This window comes from Melozone crissalis, unplaced genomic scaffold, assembly GCF_028551555.1.
Source record: "Melozone crissalis strain CALT ecotype California unplaced genomic scaffold, PUWL_Pcris_2 ptg000012l_1, whole genome shotgun sequence".
In the NCBI taxonomy this organism is placed as follows: Eukaryota; Metazoa; Chordata; class Aves; order Passeriformes; family Passerellidae; genus Melozone; species Melozone crissalis.
This window is the reverse complement of record NW_026535790.1, coordinates 12,838,752-12,858,677: the sequence shown is the minus strand read 5'-3', so window position 1 is coordinate 12,858,677 and position 19,926 is coordinate 12,838,752. Positions and strand designations below refer to the sequence as shown.

The 19,926-nt window shown below is 44.5% G+C and overlaps 1 protein-coding gene across 1 annotated transcript in view; it reads right to left on the bottom strand.

The window, feature by feature from the left end:
• SDK1 (sidekick cell adhesion molecule 1) overlaps positions 1–19,926 on the bottom strand; it is a 382,632-nt gene that overhangs the window by 50,470 nt on the left and 312,236 nt on the right. Inside the window, exons 29-32 of the mRNA XM_054270739.1 lie at positions 10,079–10,273; positions 5,915–6,116; positions 3,974–4,077; positions 1,892–1,962 (exon numbers count right to left, since the gene is read on the bottom strand). Of these exons, the coding sequence (XP_054126714.1) occupies positions 1,892–1,962; positions 3,974–4,077; positions 5,915–6,116; positions 10,079–10,273 (572 nt within the window). The remainder of the gene's footprint in view (positions 1–1,891; positions 1,963–3,973; positions 4,078–5,914; positions 6,117–10,078; positions 10,274–19,926) is intronic.

Here is a 19,926-nt window from a genome sequence, read left to right as displayed (position 1 = left end):
TGTAATGGATTATTTAGGATTTTGTAGAAAGGCCTGGGGGATCTGCTGAAATAGGTAAAATGGTTATGAGTGGCAGCCCATAATGTTGTACAGAAGTAAGAGAAACATCTTTGTGCTGTTTCTAAAGAGAAATAAATAAATAAAGACTGAAATGTAAGTTTGAGTAATTGTTATCTCTAAGGTAGAAGCAGAACAGTACATGATCCTGATGTTAAGTGTAACATCCTCCAGAACATTTGAAATAACCCTGCATTATTGATACAACAGACCTCACTGGAAATTACTTATTTTCTTCCTCCTTTAAATTTAAAAATAATGGACTGATTGGACCAAGCAGCTGAAAGCCCAGATAGTGCATCGAGAATTTGTTTTGTGAATTATTAACACAGCTCAAAGTTAAAAATTTAGCTTTGCTTGGAAATCCACTCTCCCATTTAGCTCGACTGCTGTTTTCAGTTTACATTATTTCTTAGACACTGCTGTGAAACTTCCTCTTAATTGGAGGCTATTGTGGGACTTCAAGATTTTTGTTTATTTGAAAAATATAGCGCGGTTGAATTACCAGGACCTATTAATATACATGTGGTAATGGCATATAATCGCCCACAACTCCCTTGAGATGGCTCTGGCACAACAACCCCATTTCACTTTCATGAAATGAAAAGCATCCAATTACCTAAACAACCACCTATTTCACATTAACTACACACCAGTAATCAGTCAGCTGGGGGAACGGGTATTTCTGTGGTCCATCGTGCCTCACATCCTCTTTGTCCTCTCTTTCTGCTCATTTTTCCCCTTTGCTGGGGGCTCTTGTTGTAGGTGGGGAGGCAGATTTGCATCTCTCCGTAATTCCTCTGGCAAAACTGCTCAGCATCTCTCCTATTTGCTCAGGATGCTGTAAGCAACTCTGCAGCTCAGGATTCTCCTGTGTGAGCTGGGCCAGGCACCCAGCAGCACAGTCAGGCAGATTTTCAAGTGCTGCTGCACACCAATAAACACACCCTCATCCATATATTTTTCTTCCAAAAATGCAAGGAGTCCCATCTGTACTGTAAAATGCGTATGTACATTTTTCACTATAATGCAATGTGTCCAAAGTCATCCTTATGATGTTTGGGGGGCATTGTCTGGGGAGCAGGGCGGGCAGAGGCTCTCCAGGATGGGTTGTGGATAATGTGCAGTGCCCCACTGGGGTCCCTCTATTAATGCCCACTCTGCAAAAAGAAACCTCAGGCACTGGATCACAAAATGTTCCTGCATCTCCCAGGAGGTCAGGATTGAGAGATAAAGGAAGGCAGAGGAAATGCCAATATAAAATGCAGACTTGACACAAATACTTCCCCATCCAACCCAGAGAGACTGCAGAGAGCTCAAACTTCCTTTCTTTTCTCTGAAGAAACTCAATGTTTCCCTCTCAAAGAGTCAAGAGGGCATGTGGAGCTCCTCAGAGGTATGAATGGGATCTCAGGCACTGATCTCAGGCTTCTGATCGTTCCAGCAGCAGGAGGAGGCTGTGCACAACGTGAGCTTTTGATTACCTGATCTTACCAACACCATCTCTGTGGAGTATTTTCTGTGTAAAGATGCACAACCATGGAGAGCAATGAAAGGGCAGAAGAATCTGACAAGAAACAATCTCGGACATGGCTACAGGCACTCCTTTACCAGTGCCCCAGTGAGGCACAAAGTGAAAGCAACTGACAGGAATCTCCATTCATCACTAAAATTTATGCTAGATCAGGTAAATAAGGAAGTAGCTGCAGTCCTTCAATGTTAGTACAATACCTCCAGCTCAAGAAAATGTCCCTGGCAATGTACCCTTAAATTCAACAAGTCAAAGCAACCAAAAAATTGTTCACAGGAACATCAGAATTTTTCATTTACCTACCTGCCACTGCACAAGGACAGAGGAAGTCGTGTGGGGAGTTACTAACACAGAGCTGGGTGGTTCATCTGGAACTAAACAAGAGAAAAGGAAAACAAAAGCAGTTACAGCAAGAGGGTGGAAAAGGGACAGCTTTTCTTTCATTCATCAAGTTCTTTTTCTTCACTGCAGAAGGAAATCTAGCCCAACTGCTTCATGGTGGGTCCAAAAGCAGCATGGTGGATGTGGATGCTGCAGCCCAGGGAGAAGCCAGGCTCTCCTTTTACAAACTCTGCTCTACCTGGGGCCTTGGCAGCTTGGGCACAGCAAGAAAAGCTCAAGGCATAAACCTGGAGGAAGCTGCAGCAGCCAGCTGCTCACAGAGCACCAGATGCCCATCTGTAAGGAAGTTAAACCGGCTGTGTGCTGGCTCCAAAGGGTGAGAAAACTGCACCCTGAAAAATTCAGGAGATTTTTTGCCACCTTTGGGGCAAGCCTGCCTTGAATTCAGGAGTTTGTGTCACATAGCCACACATTATTTTAGTCAGGACAGCTCGATTTACCACAGGTTAACCCTTTCCTGTGCCCATGGCACTCCCAGACACCACACAGCAGCTCAAAGACACCAAGCAAAGGCTTATCGGGAGCTCACAGCTCTCCACAGTGCAATGCTCAAGTGGCAGCACTAGGGATGCTCAGCAGAATAAATGCTCAGTTTGTTGAGGAGGTGAGAAGCTTTCACAGATTTTCCCCAGCTGTGTTGTGAGGAGGCCAAGCACAGCTCTGGATCCACTGTAGCTAAATTCAAAGAGAACTTAAAATGAAATTTTAAATTCCAAACCAGTGAGTCAGTGCTGCCTCATTAGCACCTGTTACAGGCTGCACTGACCCTGCTGCTGCTGTGCAGGAAGGTGGAGAGTCAGGATGCCTTTAAGGGGCTGCTTAGCACATTGGTCAGGTACTAAATGGGTTCCTGTTTAACATCCCACATCCCTGAGCTCTGTCCTCTCTCTGGTCTTCTGATTTCAAGATCACATTCCCTGGCAAAATGGCTTTCTATTATATGTCAGTGTAATTTCTAACTCATCACTCCTTGCAGGAAATAATTCCTAGCACTATATATATATTTATATATATGCACACACATAACCATAGAATCATTTCGGTTGGCAAAGACAGCACTTCCTAGCCCACTGCTAACTCATGTCCCAAGTGCCACATGTACATGGCTTCAAATCCCTCCAGGGATGGGGACTCCACCACTGCCCCAGGCAGCCTTAGCCAGTGCTTGAGGAACCTTACAGTGAAGGAATTTTCCCTAATATTCAATCTAAACTTCCCCTGCTGCAACCAGGCCATTTCCTTATGCCCTACCACTTCTTACTTGGGAGAAGATATTGACTCCCACCTCATAGCACCCACATATAAATGTTTATCCATGTATGTATCCCAGGATTACTCAATTTCCCAGGGTAAAAGCACATACTGATGCTTTTCCTACTTTGCAGAGTTCCTTTCTCCATTCAAGACATCAGAGCTACTTCTGCATTCAGGCATCGACTTTATACAATCAAGGAATTAGAAGCTGATCTCTAAGGCTAAAAATAAAAGCCTTGTCAATGTCATTCACAGTTTATTAGTCCTGATCTGCAGGATTAAATGCTCATGTTTCCAGGAGCTTCATACTCTTTCTTACTTATACCTCAGTAATTTTGCCATTCTGCAGACTGACGTGGATTGTGAGGGGAAAACAATTGAAGAAACTTCTTCAAATGTATGCAGGGCTCTACATTTATTTTTAATGCTCTCTTGTAAATTATTCAATTTCTGCAAAGATAATGGTTAGTGCAGAGTTTGGAAGCCAATCAAATGAAGTTTAAATCCATTTTGAGACTCCTGAAAGTATGATTCATTATCAGAGGGCACAGCAGGACACTTGAAGGCTGCCTGTTAACTCAGCCATATCTCATTGCTACCTGTGTCAACTTCCTGTGGACAAAACCGCTTTGGCTGTTGGTTTTCACTCCAGCCTCCATGGAGAACACCCTGCAGTGGCTCCAGGAGCCCTGGGGAGCCCCCAGTGTGCCTCTCCTCCTCCTCCCTTACCATCCTGCAGGGTCGTGACCGCCTCTGTCTCTGCGCTGAAGTCGCTGTCCCCGATGTCGTTGGTGGCCTTCACTCGCAGCTTGTAGGAGGTGAACGGGTTCAAGCTGTGGAATGGGGAAAACAAGGCTGAAAAGGGGATGAAATCTCCCTCCCTCATCACAGCTTGCCTCCACAGAGAACCTGCCCACTGCCCACCAGAGTCACTGAGCAGTTTGTCTCCTCTCCCCATCACCTCTTCTCTGCAGTCTCCCCTGGCTCCCACGCCTCTGCCATCAGCACCTTCCCAGATGAACCCTGCCCTGAGTTTCCAGACACACTCATTTATTGCTGAATAAATGAGACCACCAGAACACAGACCTGAAGCTGCAGCTCATGGAGCAACCCACAACTGGGGCTTGCTATCTGAGTTCTGCATGGCTGTGCAGAGCCTGGCTTTCAAGGTGCTTTGCTGAGATATCCTCCAAAGCCATCTGGGCCAGCCCATCCTCTGAGCATGGATGGGCAGGACAGGTGGGGAGGAGGCAGGAGACGTGCCCAGGGTCAGCCAGGGCCCAGCAGGCTCTGGAATTCAAGAGTGCCAGCTCCTGACTAATCCCCTACACCACACCACTTGATCAGTGCATTTTGCTCCTGCTGAATCCCAAATTAATGCCATTACTTGGATTATTTAATAAAGACTGCGACAACAGGTTCCCTGCAGCTCTTTTATCTATGTGGTGCTTTAAGATATGCAAAGAGTGATTTCCAGCTGACATAACCTTGCAAAGATGATTCTGTCTTGGCTTGGCAGGGGAGGTGAAGGGAAGGCTGCATTTGGAGTCACAGGCAGAGGTTTGAAATGCAGAGCTGTAACTTACAGGGGATTTCACTAATTAATTGGTAGTGTCTAACCATCCACTGGCAGATGGAACACTGACTACAAACCCAAGTTACTTGTAAGGAATGATTAAACAACAAGGATAATGCATTCTGATGGGCAGCACTCTCACATCCATGACTCTTCTGGACTTCCACAGGAAAGCGCTTTTAGCAAGGGGGAGAGGAAATCTCTTTCACCAGTGCCACCCTAACAGGACAGAATCACTTACCTACAGCAACTTGATTAATGTGAATCATCCTTTTTGATATTTTGTTTTCAGTCATGCCAATGTCAAGTATAAGTGACATAGATGGTTTTCTTGTTTTTGCAGGTTTTGAATGGAAAGATCCTGGCACACAACCAGTGAGCTGCCATATACTGCAGCCACTAATGCTTTTAATAACAGACCCAAAAAATCTCTCTCTGAATGCTCGGAATATCTGATTCTAAAACCTAAAGCTCACAGCCTTTTAGAAATAATCTGATTTGTACTGGCTCGTCAACAGAGGAAATGGACAGCAAAACAAGTACCTGCTCGTAGACATTCAATTACTTCTGCTGATGTTACAAGGACTTTAATTACACCAGTATTGCAGAGGATATAATGAAGCCTGAATAACAAAGTTTAAACATTCTGATGCTATCTATAAACTTCAGTATGGAAAATACAGATAAAAATGGTTCTCATTTCATCTGGAAAAGCTTATATAGAGATAATTGCAATGCAGCATTCGGAGTGGATTTTAACATCAGTCACTACTGAAAGGATTTTTAACTAGTTGTATTTTACAGAGCACTGTGTAGCTACATATGATTTAGCCTGAGTAGTGTTATCTGTGGTGTTGAGCTTCCAAGAAAGGCTTCAAAAAGAGGCACTGCAGTCCAACTTTAATTAGATTTATTGCATGACCTTCAGCAAATCTCTCAACTGCTGTTCATAACACCACCTCTAAAATGGGAGCAGCGGCCTCACTTAACCTCTCTCCCCCAAAAAGAACATGAAGCTGAGTGAGGCTTGTTTTGGTTTCCTAACTAGTGGGAAAGTGTGGGAATTTCTGTGCTAGCCTGGGATCACATGGTACCTTTCGATAAGGCAGGATGTGGCCTCGTGGCTGATGGAGGAGGAGTAGGTTTGCCAGTCCCCGTGTGGCAGCTCCCGCACTTGGACTGTGAAGTATCGGATTGGAGATGATCCATCGCTGCCAGGGACCCAGGTCAGCACCAGGCTCCGGGAGGACACGTCAGCCTGGGGGGTCATCACCTGCCTGGGAGGTGCTGGTCGCTCTGCAATCAAACCATAATTTAGCTGCTTTGAGAGGAAATTCAAAACAATGTAAAATGAGACAATCTTGTCAGATTTTAACAGTGGCAAAACCAAAGGGAATTGAATTTTTGGATTTGCCACATGAAGTATACAACCATCCCATTCCTTAACCTTCTACTGCAAGGGGGAGCAGTAAAACTGATTCTTATCTGCCTGCATCAAAGGTCACCATAGGATATAAACCTTCCTCAGAGCAGACCTCAAACTTGGGGGGGTCTTGACCTGGCCGGTTAAAGAAGAATCATCAGGACTGATAGCCAAGCAAAGCAAGGCAATCTTTAATGAAACTCAGCTGTGCTTCTGGCTGCAATTCCTCTTTTGACAGAATCTGTTTGTAAATCAGCTCCCCTTTTAACCTGTTCTTACTCCTTGGTACCAGGAACTCTGCTCCCTCTGTGCTATGCAGGGTCCCCTTCCCCCTGCTGAGGCAAGAGGAAGAGGTGGGCTGGAACAGGCTGTTGTGTGGCAGAGTCCAAGCACACAGAGCTGATGCTGAATTCCTGTACCAGGCAAGGAACCAGGAGGCATCAGCAGCTCCTGGTGCTGCTGCTTCCAAACCCCAGCCTGGAACCAGCACAGAGCTGGGGCTGGAGCTCGTGCTGCACGTCCCTTCCAGAGCTCCCCAACTCTTCCCTTCATACCCACTAACCTTGAACCTGCAAAGTCAAACCAGGCAGTGCTGAGGGAGATCTCTCCAGAGTAATTACCCTCACACCTCTGGGATGAGCAGGGAATGGCAATGCAGGTGTAAGCATGCCAGCCCCCAACTGTTTCATTACAGATCTCCTTTCCCGTCACCGCGTCTCCGCACTCCATCGATTTCAATAGAGAAACTCTATAGAGTGAGGAATAATTGTTTAATTGTTTATCATGAAGATTATTGATTCTGATTAAAATGTGTGGCATGTAATAAAGCAGAAATTGATTGGAGACACCGCAGTGACTTGCTTTTGAGAAGCAATTCAATTCAACTTCATCAGCACTTGTTTCCATAAACACACCTCTGCCTGCCTGATTCCTCACAGCTCCGTGCGGCCAGCGCTTCATTTCCCTGCCAGCCCCTACAACCATTTCCTGCATGTTTTGGCATTTCTCTGCAGCCTGCTCTCGCTGACATCAGTGCCCAAAGACTTGTAAGCTATTAGCTGGAGGAAGCCCTGGGTGCCAGCAGCCTGCGAGCAGCAGCACGACGTGAAAGGTCAGTGCCTTACACTGACAGGCGGAGACAGGGACGTGGGGTTATTCCATGCCAGGGAGGGAGAGTCATGCAGGGATTTTATACATTCTGCTGATAAGCTCTGCACTTTTGGGCAGGTCAGATCTTGCAGTCAGTCTCCCATGATTTGGTTTCTTTCTGCTGCTAATGGGAGATCTTAAAATCTCCCGTGTTGCAGGATATACTCCCTGACTGTTTGTACAAACCCATTAGTATAAAGAGTTTATTTATGGGAGTTTAGCCACAAGCAAATGCTAAGGTGAGACTGTCAGTGCAGGCTTGTAAGGCCACATGACTCTACAGACTACTTTTAATTTCTTGCTACATTTCAGTTTTTTAACTCAGTTCTGCCCTGATCACCAATGTTGACTATTCTGAAGTGTAGATTCAAAGCACTGCAGTAGAGGCTCTGGAGAATATAGCCACAATATAACTTGGGATCTATAAATCACAGGCATCACTGCAAAATGTAAAGATTTATACTGGGATTAACCAAGGAATTTACAAGGACAAGAGTGACTAATTTGGTTAATTTTCAAGAGAATTTTTGTGTCTGTCTACCTTAGTATCAAGGTCCATGAGGATATTAAAAACATCTTTATTAACAGGAATTAGATATCTTTTAATTCTAGAATATTTATTGTCATGGATACACATTTCAGGTTAATTTCTTGTTAGCAAAATAGCTGCACTGGATAAATTTCTTTATCATCCCCTTTTATAATTCTTGCTGATGTGAGAAAACACATTGTTGTCATTATACTTTATATGAGATCAGTAAACTTGTGGTTCCAAAGCACGTAGAAACCCAGCAGAGCTGTCCATCAAAAAGAGAAAGGGATCATGTTACACAGTGATTTGGGTACTCAAGATAACCCTAAAGCATTGATAGCAACAAGGGGTCACTGTTCCCACAGTGCAGCTGGGAGTTCTGCCTTGAGCTGTTGTGCATCCTTGTGCACAGTCTGGGGAAGCTCAGCACGTTTTATTGAGCAGGAGAGGCTCTGAGCTTTGAGAACTCACATTTTTTGGCATGGTGGGTTTTTTTTTTGGAAGCCTCCACATGTCAGGCTTTGAACCTCTCCTTTGACAGCAATCAGACAGGGTGGGAGAAACCTTGAGCTGATAAATCTCTTTGATGGACAGTACCTTTAGCAGAGGCACTTCCAATTTCCTAATACATCTCCAGAGGTTCTTTCTCTGAGGATTGCACTGTTATGCACTGGGAAGGCTGCACATGACCTGCAGAGCTTTGCCAGAGGAAATTTTAAACCCAACCAAACAGGCCAGGAGTAGCTGAAATGCACCTCACATGCTCTTGCTGTTGGTAGCTGAACATCAACTTCCTCTCTTCTTAGAAATGTTACAAGAAAAATAATGAGGGAAACATTGTTGGCAAATACAATGGGAGATCCTTACTCTTGCAATTAATGATGTGCAAGGTGTAGAAAGGACTTTAAACAAATGATTGCTTATAAGGAAGACAGATTTTAGGAATTAAAAGCAAATGTCATTGGTTGCGTTATAGTGCACCAAGAGCAGGCCCACAAGCACACACAGAAATTCTAACAACAGTTGAAAGATGTCTGTGGAGGTCTGGCCTGGTGACCTGCTGGAGTGTGCTCTTCTCTGAACTGTGACTTTTATAAGGCATGGGAGTTGTATGGTTCTAGATTTTGAGGGAGAATTTTACTCAAAAAATATCAATATCCAGACATAGCACAAAACCCAGAGGTGCTGGTAGAGTTATCCTGGCTTGTTTTGATTTTGCCAGCTCAAGAGACCAGATACATTCTTTGCAGAGGAACATGGCCTATGTGCAAGACCAGGGAAAAACCCACGCTCTGGTCCTCCACCAATATCCAGCAGTATATTCTCTTTTAGCTCTGAATAAAAAAAAAAAAAATTAAAAATCTTCCTGCACAAGTAGAAAATGCAAATTTTTTAACTGAAGCTCTATAGATCAGTTCTAAAACTGGAGGAATGAGCAGTTCCTTGAGTCAAAGCATTAAAAACAAGCAGTGATGCAGAGCAGATCCTGTAATACCTTACACGTCTTTCACATTTTGGTACATTTGGTATCAAAGCATCTGGTTTCATTTACACACACATATAAATGCCACCTTCTAGATTCCCTTCAGAGCAGAATTAGCCTGGAGAGTCAGGATGCAAACAGCCATTTAATGGCTGATGCAAGAAGCAGAAAAAGTCTGGGCAATCCAGATGCAAAGGCTCTGCTGGAGCGTGTGGCAGCGAAAGGCCAGAGTAATTACAAACACATTAGGTCAGGGCTGAGGCACAATGGAGGAGCTGTGGAGAAATTCTGCAACACCACTGCCTCTCATTTTGCGTTCCCTAATCAATATAATTCATCCATCACTTACTTTCTTAAGATTGCAATCTTTCTAGAAAACGAGAGAGCTAAAAAAAAAAAAAAAAAGAAACCCATCTGACTGCAAAAAGAGGCTGCACATGGCCAATATAGCAGCTGATGGAAAAATCAATTCCAACAGCCCGGCAGGTTAGAAGAACTGTGTCTCATAAAAGTCTGCCTTGCTTTCTCAAATCATGATGCTGCCATGGACTGGGGCAGGTTTATGGGGTGAGAAGGAGGAGGTGCAGCCTGCTATTAAAATCCCCCAAAGCGCAGTGCAGGCTCCAGGACAGGCACAGAAATTCCCTGAACCCACGGCTCGCAAGCATTACCTCGTTTCTCAGTGGTTATCACCGTGGCTTCCAGAGGCTCCCCCCAGCCCTGCCTGGTCTTGGCAGATGTCCTGAAGATGTAGGCTGACTCTGGGCTCAGGTCTGTAGCCGTGAACTGCCGGACTGTGGAGCCAACCTCCACCGTGGTGAACTTGTTGGGGCTGCTGCTGGCCAGGCGGTAGGCGACCTGGTACCCTGCAGGCAGAGAGGGGAAAAGGCTCAGCTGGCTTCTCCAGCAGGGACAAAAGAGCACCAGCACTATTAGTTTATCCTAATTGCATGCTTATCTGAAGGGAGAAAAGTAATTTACTGCCTTTGGTGTTATACAACTCTGCTTCTTGGCAGATGCCACACACCTTACAAAGGAAATCACTCGCACACGAGGCTCTGCTGGATACAACTGCCATGAAACTGAGCTCACTTTCCATTCCTTAGGCCAACAAGAGGCAAAACCAGTTTAATCCTTCCTGGGCATTCTAGCACCTTTTTGGAAAGCAAAGGAACAGCGTTGGTGTAATGTGTCACCTGACTGAGGTGGTTCAAAGCAACGCTCCAGTTCCAGCTTTCCAACCCATGCTCACAGGTTGTTCTGCCCTCTCCCAGTTTCAGCACTGGCTCAAATTCAAGGTTTTTCAGCTGCAGCTCCAGCAGCTAGATTGACCAAACCAAGCAGCCTTCACACTGCTCCAGTCAAAGCTTGCTCCTCCTTTCTGCAAGTGCTTTTCCCTCAGCAGTGAGTGCCAGAACTGCCAATAAAGCCACCCTCTGTCATTCAGCATTGCTGTCCTTGCCCAGAGCCTGAGGAAGGAGCCTGCAAGCTCTGTGGTCCTGCTTCATCCAGGCAGGTCTCAATAATCAATTTTGCTGATGCCTGTAAGTGATAACCCCCCTTCCACCCTGCCTGACAATCAGGAGCTCACAGTTTAGCCTGGGTTATTAATGATTCCACTGTGCAAGGAGGGTTTCCAGGGTTCTTACGCACCACTAGCGACAACTGTCCCCCAAAGAGGGTCTGCCAAATGTTCAAATCTATTCTGTAAACCCAGCAATTCAATCAGGCTCTCACTTCTGGAGCTCAATGGTAACTTCCAGTACAGCAGCTGACTTCCAAAATCAATTAATAGCAGAACTGATGTGGGGTTTTATTGCCCGAGCTGAATGTATGATTAAATGCTCCACAGACTTACACAGCCAACAAATCCAAATCAAACCAGCTGAAAACAAAACAGTCATGGCACAGTTCTGCCAACCCTCTGCTCACCCTCTGAATGACAAAAGAGGTCTGCAGCACCTGAGCCATCTCTTTCTCATGGAATTAATATCCCAGCTAGAGTTTGAACTCCCACCACATCTTGGCTGTAACAAGACCAAGGGGAGCCAAACCTGGCATGGTTCATTTGGGAAGGTCAGTGCATGAAATCTGAGGGGCTGATCTTACCTATGGCTATTAGAGAAAACCCAATGACATTTATTTCCCACTGTGAACATGCCACAATTGCCACATTGCCACTCACAGGAAAGGCCTGGAGTTCGTGCAGCCCCTGGAATCGATGCTGCTCGCGTGTGGCGCACTCTGCCACAAACAGTGGAATTTAATTGGGATACAGATGGTATTAATTTTGTTGTGCTGACTCTCACAGTGCCACTGATGATGCACCAGGGTTTCCTTGTCCTTTCTTCCCTGGCAGCTGTTTGGGGACATGGGGCAGCAGCCATGGCTGCTTCATGTGGAACAATTTGCACTGACACCTCAAGGAGTGACCCAGCTTTTCCGAGCACTCGTGGCTTCAGTCCCAGCTCCTCCAGGCTGTGGTTGGTTTAATCCTACAGGAACATTTCCACAGCTGGGTGAAGAGCTTTAGACTTCTTCAAAGGCTGGCAATAATGTCCTATGAGGAGTGCCTGAGGACTTTGGGCTCGTCTTGTCTGGAGGGGTGACCACACAGCTCCTTGAGGAGGGGGTGTGGAGAGGGAGGTGCTGATCTACCAGGGTGGCAAAACACTGGTACAGAGGTGGTGGCTGTCCCATCCTTGGAAATACTCCAGGTTAGGTTAGACATGGCTCAGAACAACCTTTATTAGTTGAGAATGTCCCTGCCCTGCCCATGACAGGGGGGTTGAACCAGATGGCTTCCAAGGACTGCTGCTAACCCACACTATCCAGGTGCTATGATCTCCCTGGTTGGGACACATGGGAATGGCTCAAAACTGCTTCAGCCAAGGTTCAGATTGGATATGAGGAAGAATTTATTAACAGAGAGGGTGGTCAAAGCCTGGAACTGCCTTCCTGGAGAGGTGGGCAATGCCCCAAGCCTGTCTGTGTTTAAAAGCCATTTGGATGAAGCTCTTAATAATGCTGTAACTTGGTCAGCACTGAACTGGTCAGGCAGCTGGACTTAATTATTGTAATAGGTGCCTTCCAACTGGAATAGTCTGTTCTGTTCCATTCTATTCTAATCAATTAAAAAGTCTCCTGATTTTTCAGTGCTCCTGAGTATGCTTAGATCCCAGCAAAGTCTTGGGGTCTTACACTTTCAACATTTCATTTTTTCACCTGCAAATTATCTCCTTTTATCCATGGGACTAGTTTTTCCATTACTGGTCCAATATATTTTAACAAAGTATTTCTGTACCCTTAATGCCGCAATATTTTAATCTTTTTTAAAAGTCCACAGAAAGACAGAGAGCAATGGAGAGAAGGAACTGATATATATGATCTTTTTTGTTTATACTGATGTGAAGAACGCGGGAGTGAAAACCCCAGTGCAGGATCTTAACAAGGAGGAAAAAACAGTCAAAGAAAAGCACTAGGGAAATTTTTACAGAAGCAAGAAAGATGAAGGAAAAAGCAACTAAGATGGCTAAAGAAGTTTGATAAAGGGATATAAGACGCAAAGAATAAGACCTGGAGGGAAACAGAGAACATTAAAAGAATAGAAAAGTTGATTTATCCAGTTATTAAAAGATAAGTATGATATCTGGGACATATCCTTTCGAGTAATTTCCTCTCTTTTCTAAACCTTTGTAAAATATGAAGTGTAGTTAAAATGTAAGGGGGGAATAGAAAGATAACTATTTACTACTAAATGGTGGCAGTCATGCTGGAAAGCAATTACAAACACACCCAGATTAGGCCAAGGAACACATACATATCTAGGCCATTACAATATCTTACACAAGAGTGGGTCTGTGGCTAGTGAAATAATTAATTTAGCTGTGAGAAAGAGGAAATCACTTGTCAGAGCCTGTCTCTGTGACAGGCTCTGCAAACTCCCTTTCCTTGCATCCCTGTGAAAAACAGCATCAGCTTTCACTGTCCCCTCCTACATCTGCTGTTGGCTCAAAGTCTGAGGAAATATCTGTTTTCCTGGGTTTACATGACCAGAGCCATCACCTTAACAGATTTCCTAAGAAACTCAACACCTCCATAGGTCTGATTCCAAGGCAAATATCCAAGCTCTACACCTGAACTCAGCTCACTTTTATTGCTACCTACAACCTGCCTAAGAGACACCCAGTACTTAAATCTGACCCCTGCATCTCCTGTTAGACAGTTTGGGACAATGAGGATCCAGACTGGCATAAAAAGCATTACTTTTACTTTTTCTGAGTGGCACAGAAGACTCAGTAACTTAAACTACAACTTGGATAATAACTAGGGCTAATGCAAGATCAAAAAGATAAAATTATTAAGTTGATGAATTTCAGCAACAAGGGATAGGAGAAGAAAGGAAATGTTAAGTGAAATCAAACGAGGCAAATCAATAGAGGTAAATGGAAAGTGTTCAAAGAGAAATTAATGTATGCTCGAGGGCTATAACAGGCAATTGCTGCAGTGGAGGAATGAGCAGCTTCCTTTCCTTGCTAGATTATGACAATAAGATGTTGCAGATATCTGAGGAAAAAAAAAATTAAAAATCAAAGGCTATGAATGAAAGTATAACCTTTAAAAGGTGATTGGAGCAAACTTTTTGGGGAAAGGAATATTTTACAGAATGTGAAATATCTGGATGGTCAATAAGAATTCATATTATCTTCTTAACTTTTTTGCCATATAGCATTAGATCCCAAATCCCTTCTGCTATTGGGAGTGCTGCCACTAACCAGGCCAAAACAGCATTAAAAACCCTCCCGAAAAGACCAAGTCTTCAGGAGTTTATTTATTCATTAAAACTTGGCTTATTTGTCACTTCAGCATCTTTTTGAGCTTTTTGCACAAGTGCAAGCAGTTCCATGAGCTGCACATTCCCAAACTCAATAAATGGCAGCTGCCTGTTAAATGTTGGGTCACCGCAACACAGCCGCCGGATTCCCCGAAGCAAACAGGCAGCGGGAGGGTGACAACACCCCATGAATACCAAAAAGCTCTCAAGCTCATCACCATACAAAGCCCTTCAAGAAGTGACAGCACCCGTTGGTGCAGGCCACGGTGCAGCTGAGATACAAACAATTATTAATTTGTCACAGAACTCGGGGAGAGCTGAGCGATACCGCGAGGTTACGCTTGGCGCGGCGGAGCAGCAATCCAGTTTGTTGATTTTCCTGCTTATCTGTTTTAGGGCCAGCGGGTGTGCAAATGCAGCCCGGGATCAAAATAGGAATTTGCAAACATGGATTACATCCAATTTTGGTTCTAATTCTCAACGGAGTTCTTACACTTTTTTTTGTTTTTTGCAATAAGCTCCAGGTAAATGCTAAATACGAGGATACCGTGAGGAATACTAACCAGGGCCTGGGAGGACGTGGGTTAAGCTCTCGTTTTCAGGGGGAGCTCATAGCTTGAAGTGCACAAATGCACATTAATGCCTCATTTATCTTTAATAGTATTTGAAGGAACTATGTGGGTGCTGGCTGAACTGAGTGCAGGGAGGAAGACAGAATGAAACCTCAGATGGCTGGAGGAACATTCCCAGAAGGAAAAAGGGAAACATCTCACAGTCTTGCATGGTAAAATATTTAAACAAACAAACAAGTGGTTTTCCCTCTTGGTGCCTGCCAGTATTTCATCCTGCTAATCTCTCTCTGAAATGCTAGAACATGTTTTTATATAGATTACAAAAATGTTAGCTGCAAAGGTGCGTGTATGCTCAGAGGACAAGGCAGCCAGAGCAGGAACATTAGTTCAAAGACTCTGAGTATAAGCTGCTCTTGCAAAGCAAGTGGTTTTTCTTTTGAGCCCCAGGAGTAAATAGAAGGGCAGCACACAAAATTATATTCACTTATTTTTCCCAATGACTCCACTTTGCTGCACTTGACCAGAGGGTTGGAGTGGTGTTTTGGAGGTTCATTATAGTAATGAGATGTAAAAAGTGTACAGGGAAAAAATAAAACCCCAAAACTCCCCAAATTTGCAGCCTTTCCTCAGAACGCTACACACAGTTTTTATCTATTTTTGAAGCACGGTTCACTTCTTAGGAAAGATCACAGAAGTACCCAGCATGAGCAATTTTCCCTTTTTCTCTCTTTGGCAGCTAACTACTTCTTCCAGGAACCTCAGTATTTCTACCATTGAGAAAATAAAAGTGAGAACTGTGGAATAAAGACAATGGACTTCAAAGAGGTGGATGGGGGGGACTGGCAGGTAACATCCCCCTGGGAAGGAATTCTAAGGGAAAAAGGAATCCAGGTTAGCTGACCATTTTAAGACACAAAAAATATGGTACAACTATTCCAACACAGACAAAAGATGTTAAGAGGCCAATATGTTTGCATTCAGAGCTCACTAATGACCTGAAAATCAAAAGTGAATTGGACAAAAAGTTGAAACAGGACACAGGTCTACGGGAGTGTATAAATAGACAGCACAGGCATGTAGGGACAAAATCAGAACGGCCAAAGAGCAAAGTGAGTTATCACCTGAAGGGAAGGAAAGGCAATGAGAAAGATTTCATAAATACATTAGAAATCTGAGGGAGAGAAGGAGAACAGGTCAGCCAGCAGGAAGATAAAAAATGAGCACAAGAGAGGTGAGGCAGAGAGGGAAGGAAGGCTGGTACCTGCATTGCTGCATTTTCACACACAACAAGAAGTTGGTACTGACAAGATCCTCCACACAAATTAAAAGTGACAACAATGTAAGTAGGGATGCAGGCTGGAATGGAGAACAGGTTAACGAATATTTAGTTAAGCTGGATGTAATCAAGTCAGAAAGGCCTGATGAAATTTGCCCTGCAGAGATGGAGCCATCTCTGAATAATTAGCCATTCTCATCTAGGACTTGTGGACGACAGGTGACATCCCAGAACATTACAAAAGGGCAAACAGAGTACACCATCTTTTAAAAGGAGACAAGAACGACTAAAGGAATTATGGACAAATCAAACTAAAGTTCAATACACAGAAAGAACCTGGAAAAAAATATGAGTCAATATACAAGCATCCATGAGGATAATAATGTGCCAGGGAACAGCCAATATCTGTTTGATTGGAGCAAATAATAAATATCAAATAATCTGTTTTCCATTTTGACAGTGTAATTGGCCAGGTGGGAAGAGTAGATATGATCCACATTGACTTTGAGTAAGGCTTTAATATGGTTGCACACAGTCCCACCAAAAGCAAACACAATAACAGAATCTAAGAAAAACATCACACATTTTGAAATGAACGCTTAAAATACAAAATGTTGTTATCAATGATTTGCTAACAACCTGGGAGGACATAGCAAGCTCTCATGAGACCTCATGAATGAGTCTGGTCCTGTTTAATACTTTCATTAATGACCTCGCTGATGGAATTGCCAATCTGCTTGCAAACTCCAAAAATGAAACCAAGCTGTGCACACTTTAGAGGACATGAGTGTCATTTAAAGAGATCTGGGTAATGAAGAGAGATGGGCTGGAATCAGTGAGATGAAATTCAATAAAGGCATCTGCAAATTATCACACTTAAAGAGAAAAAGCTGAATGTTCTTGTGAAAGGAGGACTGGCTGACCTGGAAGTGTACTGTGGGAAAGAGCAGGAATGAACAGTGGGGCATGAGCTGACTTAGTTACAGCATCAGAGTAGTCAAGGACTGTGTGAAGTATCCTGGGATATCTTACTGGGCATGGAAGACATTAGAAACAATGGTCTACATGATAAAGATGCTAAAGATTCTTTAAGGGAGAGCTTTTCCCTTTCCTTCCACCCCTGTTTGCATGATTTTATCATCACTATAACAGCAATGAGCAAGAACCAGTTGTGGAGGGGATGCACTGCACCAAGCACTCTGCAAAGACAAAATAAAGGAGAGTTCCTACTCCACTGATCTTGCAGCAACTCCACCAAATGAGGCTGACAAAGTGCAGCAACGTGAGAGGTTGGAACACGGTTGGGGGAGCAAAATGTCTTTTGTGTTTTCTCATCACTCCTATCAAATGATATTTTTTCCTCCTTAACCACATCCTGTGACTCAAATCTCAGTCTCTGCTGAGAGCAAGTTCTAGGACACACAGTTCCTTAAAAAAAGCAACAAATCAAACCCACAAGACAACCTGGAAGCCAAACTTCCTTGAGCTGCAGAGAAACCCTGCGTGGATCCATCTCTGGCAGCTCACCACTGCCAAGCTTCACACAGACTCCTCCTCGTGCTCAGAACATCCTGCAGAGTCTGCCTTTGGATGCTGTTTGATGATTTCCCTGTGTCTTCAGATGCCAGGATCGCTTTGGTAAACTACACACCTGAGCAAACACTTTGAGTTCTTGACTCAAGATTTCAGTGCAATGCAGGATGAGATCTGTATTTAAAGCAATGCCACCTCTGCAGGAGCATTTGAAGCAGGCACCCTCCAGCCAGCAAGGAAGGCTTTAGGGAATATTGCTGGAAGCCAACATGTGAGCCTGAATGATGGCAGTGAAATTAGAAGCAGAAAGGCCTGGCAGACTGAGTACTAGATAAAAACAAAAGCTTTTGCTTCTGTTCTCAGAATTGAGACACAAATCTTTACTCACCAGCCAGAACTGCTGTAAAATGTGTTCAGCAGCAGCAGAAAACACTAAATTGCTTGGTAACTATGAGCTGCGTTAATTTTAGAGGCAGGAATAGATTCTTACATTGTAAAAGTCTTCACACTTTAAGTGCAACAGTGGCTGGTGCACATATGGCAAAGGCAACCCAAGAGCTATGAGAGCAGGAAGGTGAGAAGGCTTTCTGCAAATTCCTGTCATGCCTTGCTGCCTCTCTTTCCTTTGATGAAAGGGCAAATAGGATTTAACTCCTCATGACCTGTCAGACATATTATCTCAAGGAAGCAATAAAATGGAAGCACACATAAAACTGAAACATTGGGCGTATCTGGCAAAGGTGGGGAAAATCCAGGTCTCCAGGCAGTTTTCCCAACAGTTAGCCAAACAGGTTACCAACCCAAATGCAGATGGGAGGAGATGATATTCAGACATGGGGCCTTGAACAACACTGAATTCTGGCTCAGGAAATGTGGTGGTGTTCACAGGGGTCCCAGGACAAGGGAAGAGATGAGAATATTGACTCCATGTTTCAGAAGGCTGATTTATTATTTTATTATATATATTATATTAAAAGAAAATGATATATTAAAGCTATACTAAAGAAAGAGAGAAAGGATTTCGTCAGAAGGCTAGAAAGGAATAGAAAGGAATGATAATAAAATCTTGTAACTGGCCAGAGTCAGAGACAGCTGGACTGTGATTGGTCATTGTCGTGGTTTGACCGGAAATGGGACATCTGGGATATTTTGTTTTGCTGTGATTACCAATGGGTAATTGGAATTTAAGATGGGCACTTAGTTTGACCAGTGGGACATTTGGATCCGTCTCTTGAGACTACGAACTCAAGGGGTTAAAAGCAGGGCTCTTGGCCTTCGGAGTCCTCTTGGGATTTCCGGCGTGAAGAAGTCTCTCCCCCGGCCCAGTTGCTGGCTGGGCTCGGGGAGGGGAAAGCCACGTGGCCCATCTACGGTAGGCCCGGGTTCGGAGGAAGGGTGGCAGACCCTTGAGCGACCAGTTTATTCCCCCCCCCCCCCCCCCCCCCAGAGAATGCAGCCCGTGCTCGAACTGTATATCTTGAAACTTGATATCATGTGCCGGCAGGCAGCACGGCTGGGAGGAGAAAGGGGGGGGCAGCGGGCAGTCCGGCCGCCTGGGAGAGCTTTTAACCCTTTGGGGAATGAAGGCTTCGCAGAACATTGCCTTTCCTGGGAAAGGGACAGGAGTGGAAGATGAAGGAAGAAAATTAGGCCAGTAAGGAGGGTCTGGCAAAGGGAGAAGAGAGATGTTGAAGGAATGGAGGAAGATGGAGTGGCAGTTTTTGCTGGACTCTTTTTTGTTGTATTTCCATGGACTGTTTCCTGGTGAGGCAGAGGCTGTATTGCAGGGGGAAGCGGAGGCTCGGCGTCAAGAGAGTTTGGTTTTGAGACCCCTCGGCCCCAGGGGGTATAGAAGACATGGGGGGGGGACAGAGGTCCCAGGGATGTGACTGTACTCTACTTGGAACGAGACGAGGCATTCTTAAAAGGCCCTGAAGGCAGGCCCCTGCCCCATCCCATGCCAGGTGGTGAGAGCACCTCGGCATGGAAAGGAGATGTCACGAGATAGCAAGACTCCGGGCGGATTGCTGATTGTGACAAGAAGTCCGTGGCACAAGGAAGGACTCCGTCTATCCCTTATGAGCTGAAGATTTGATTTTTTTTTCCAAAGGGTGGTGCCAGACCGAGTGTGGATAATTTTTTGGAAATGTAAATGTGTTTGGGAATTTGGTGGGAGGAGGATAAGGAAGTGTTTCTGTGTAGTTCTCATTCTCCTTGTTTTTTTTTCCCCTGTGTGTGTGTAGGTTAGTAATTGTGTGTGTAGTTTAGTAATTGTGTGTGTAGTTTAGTTAATAAACTTCTCTT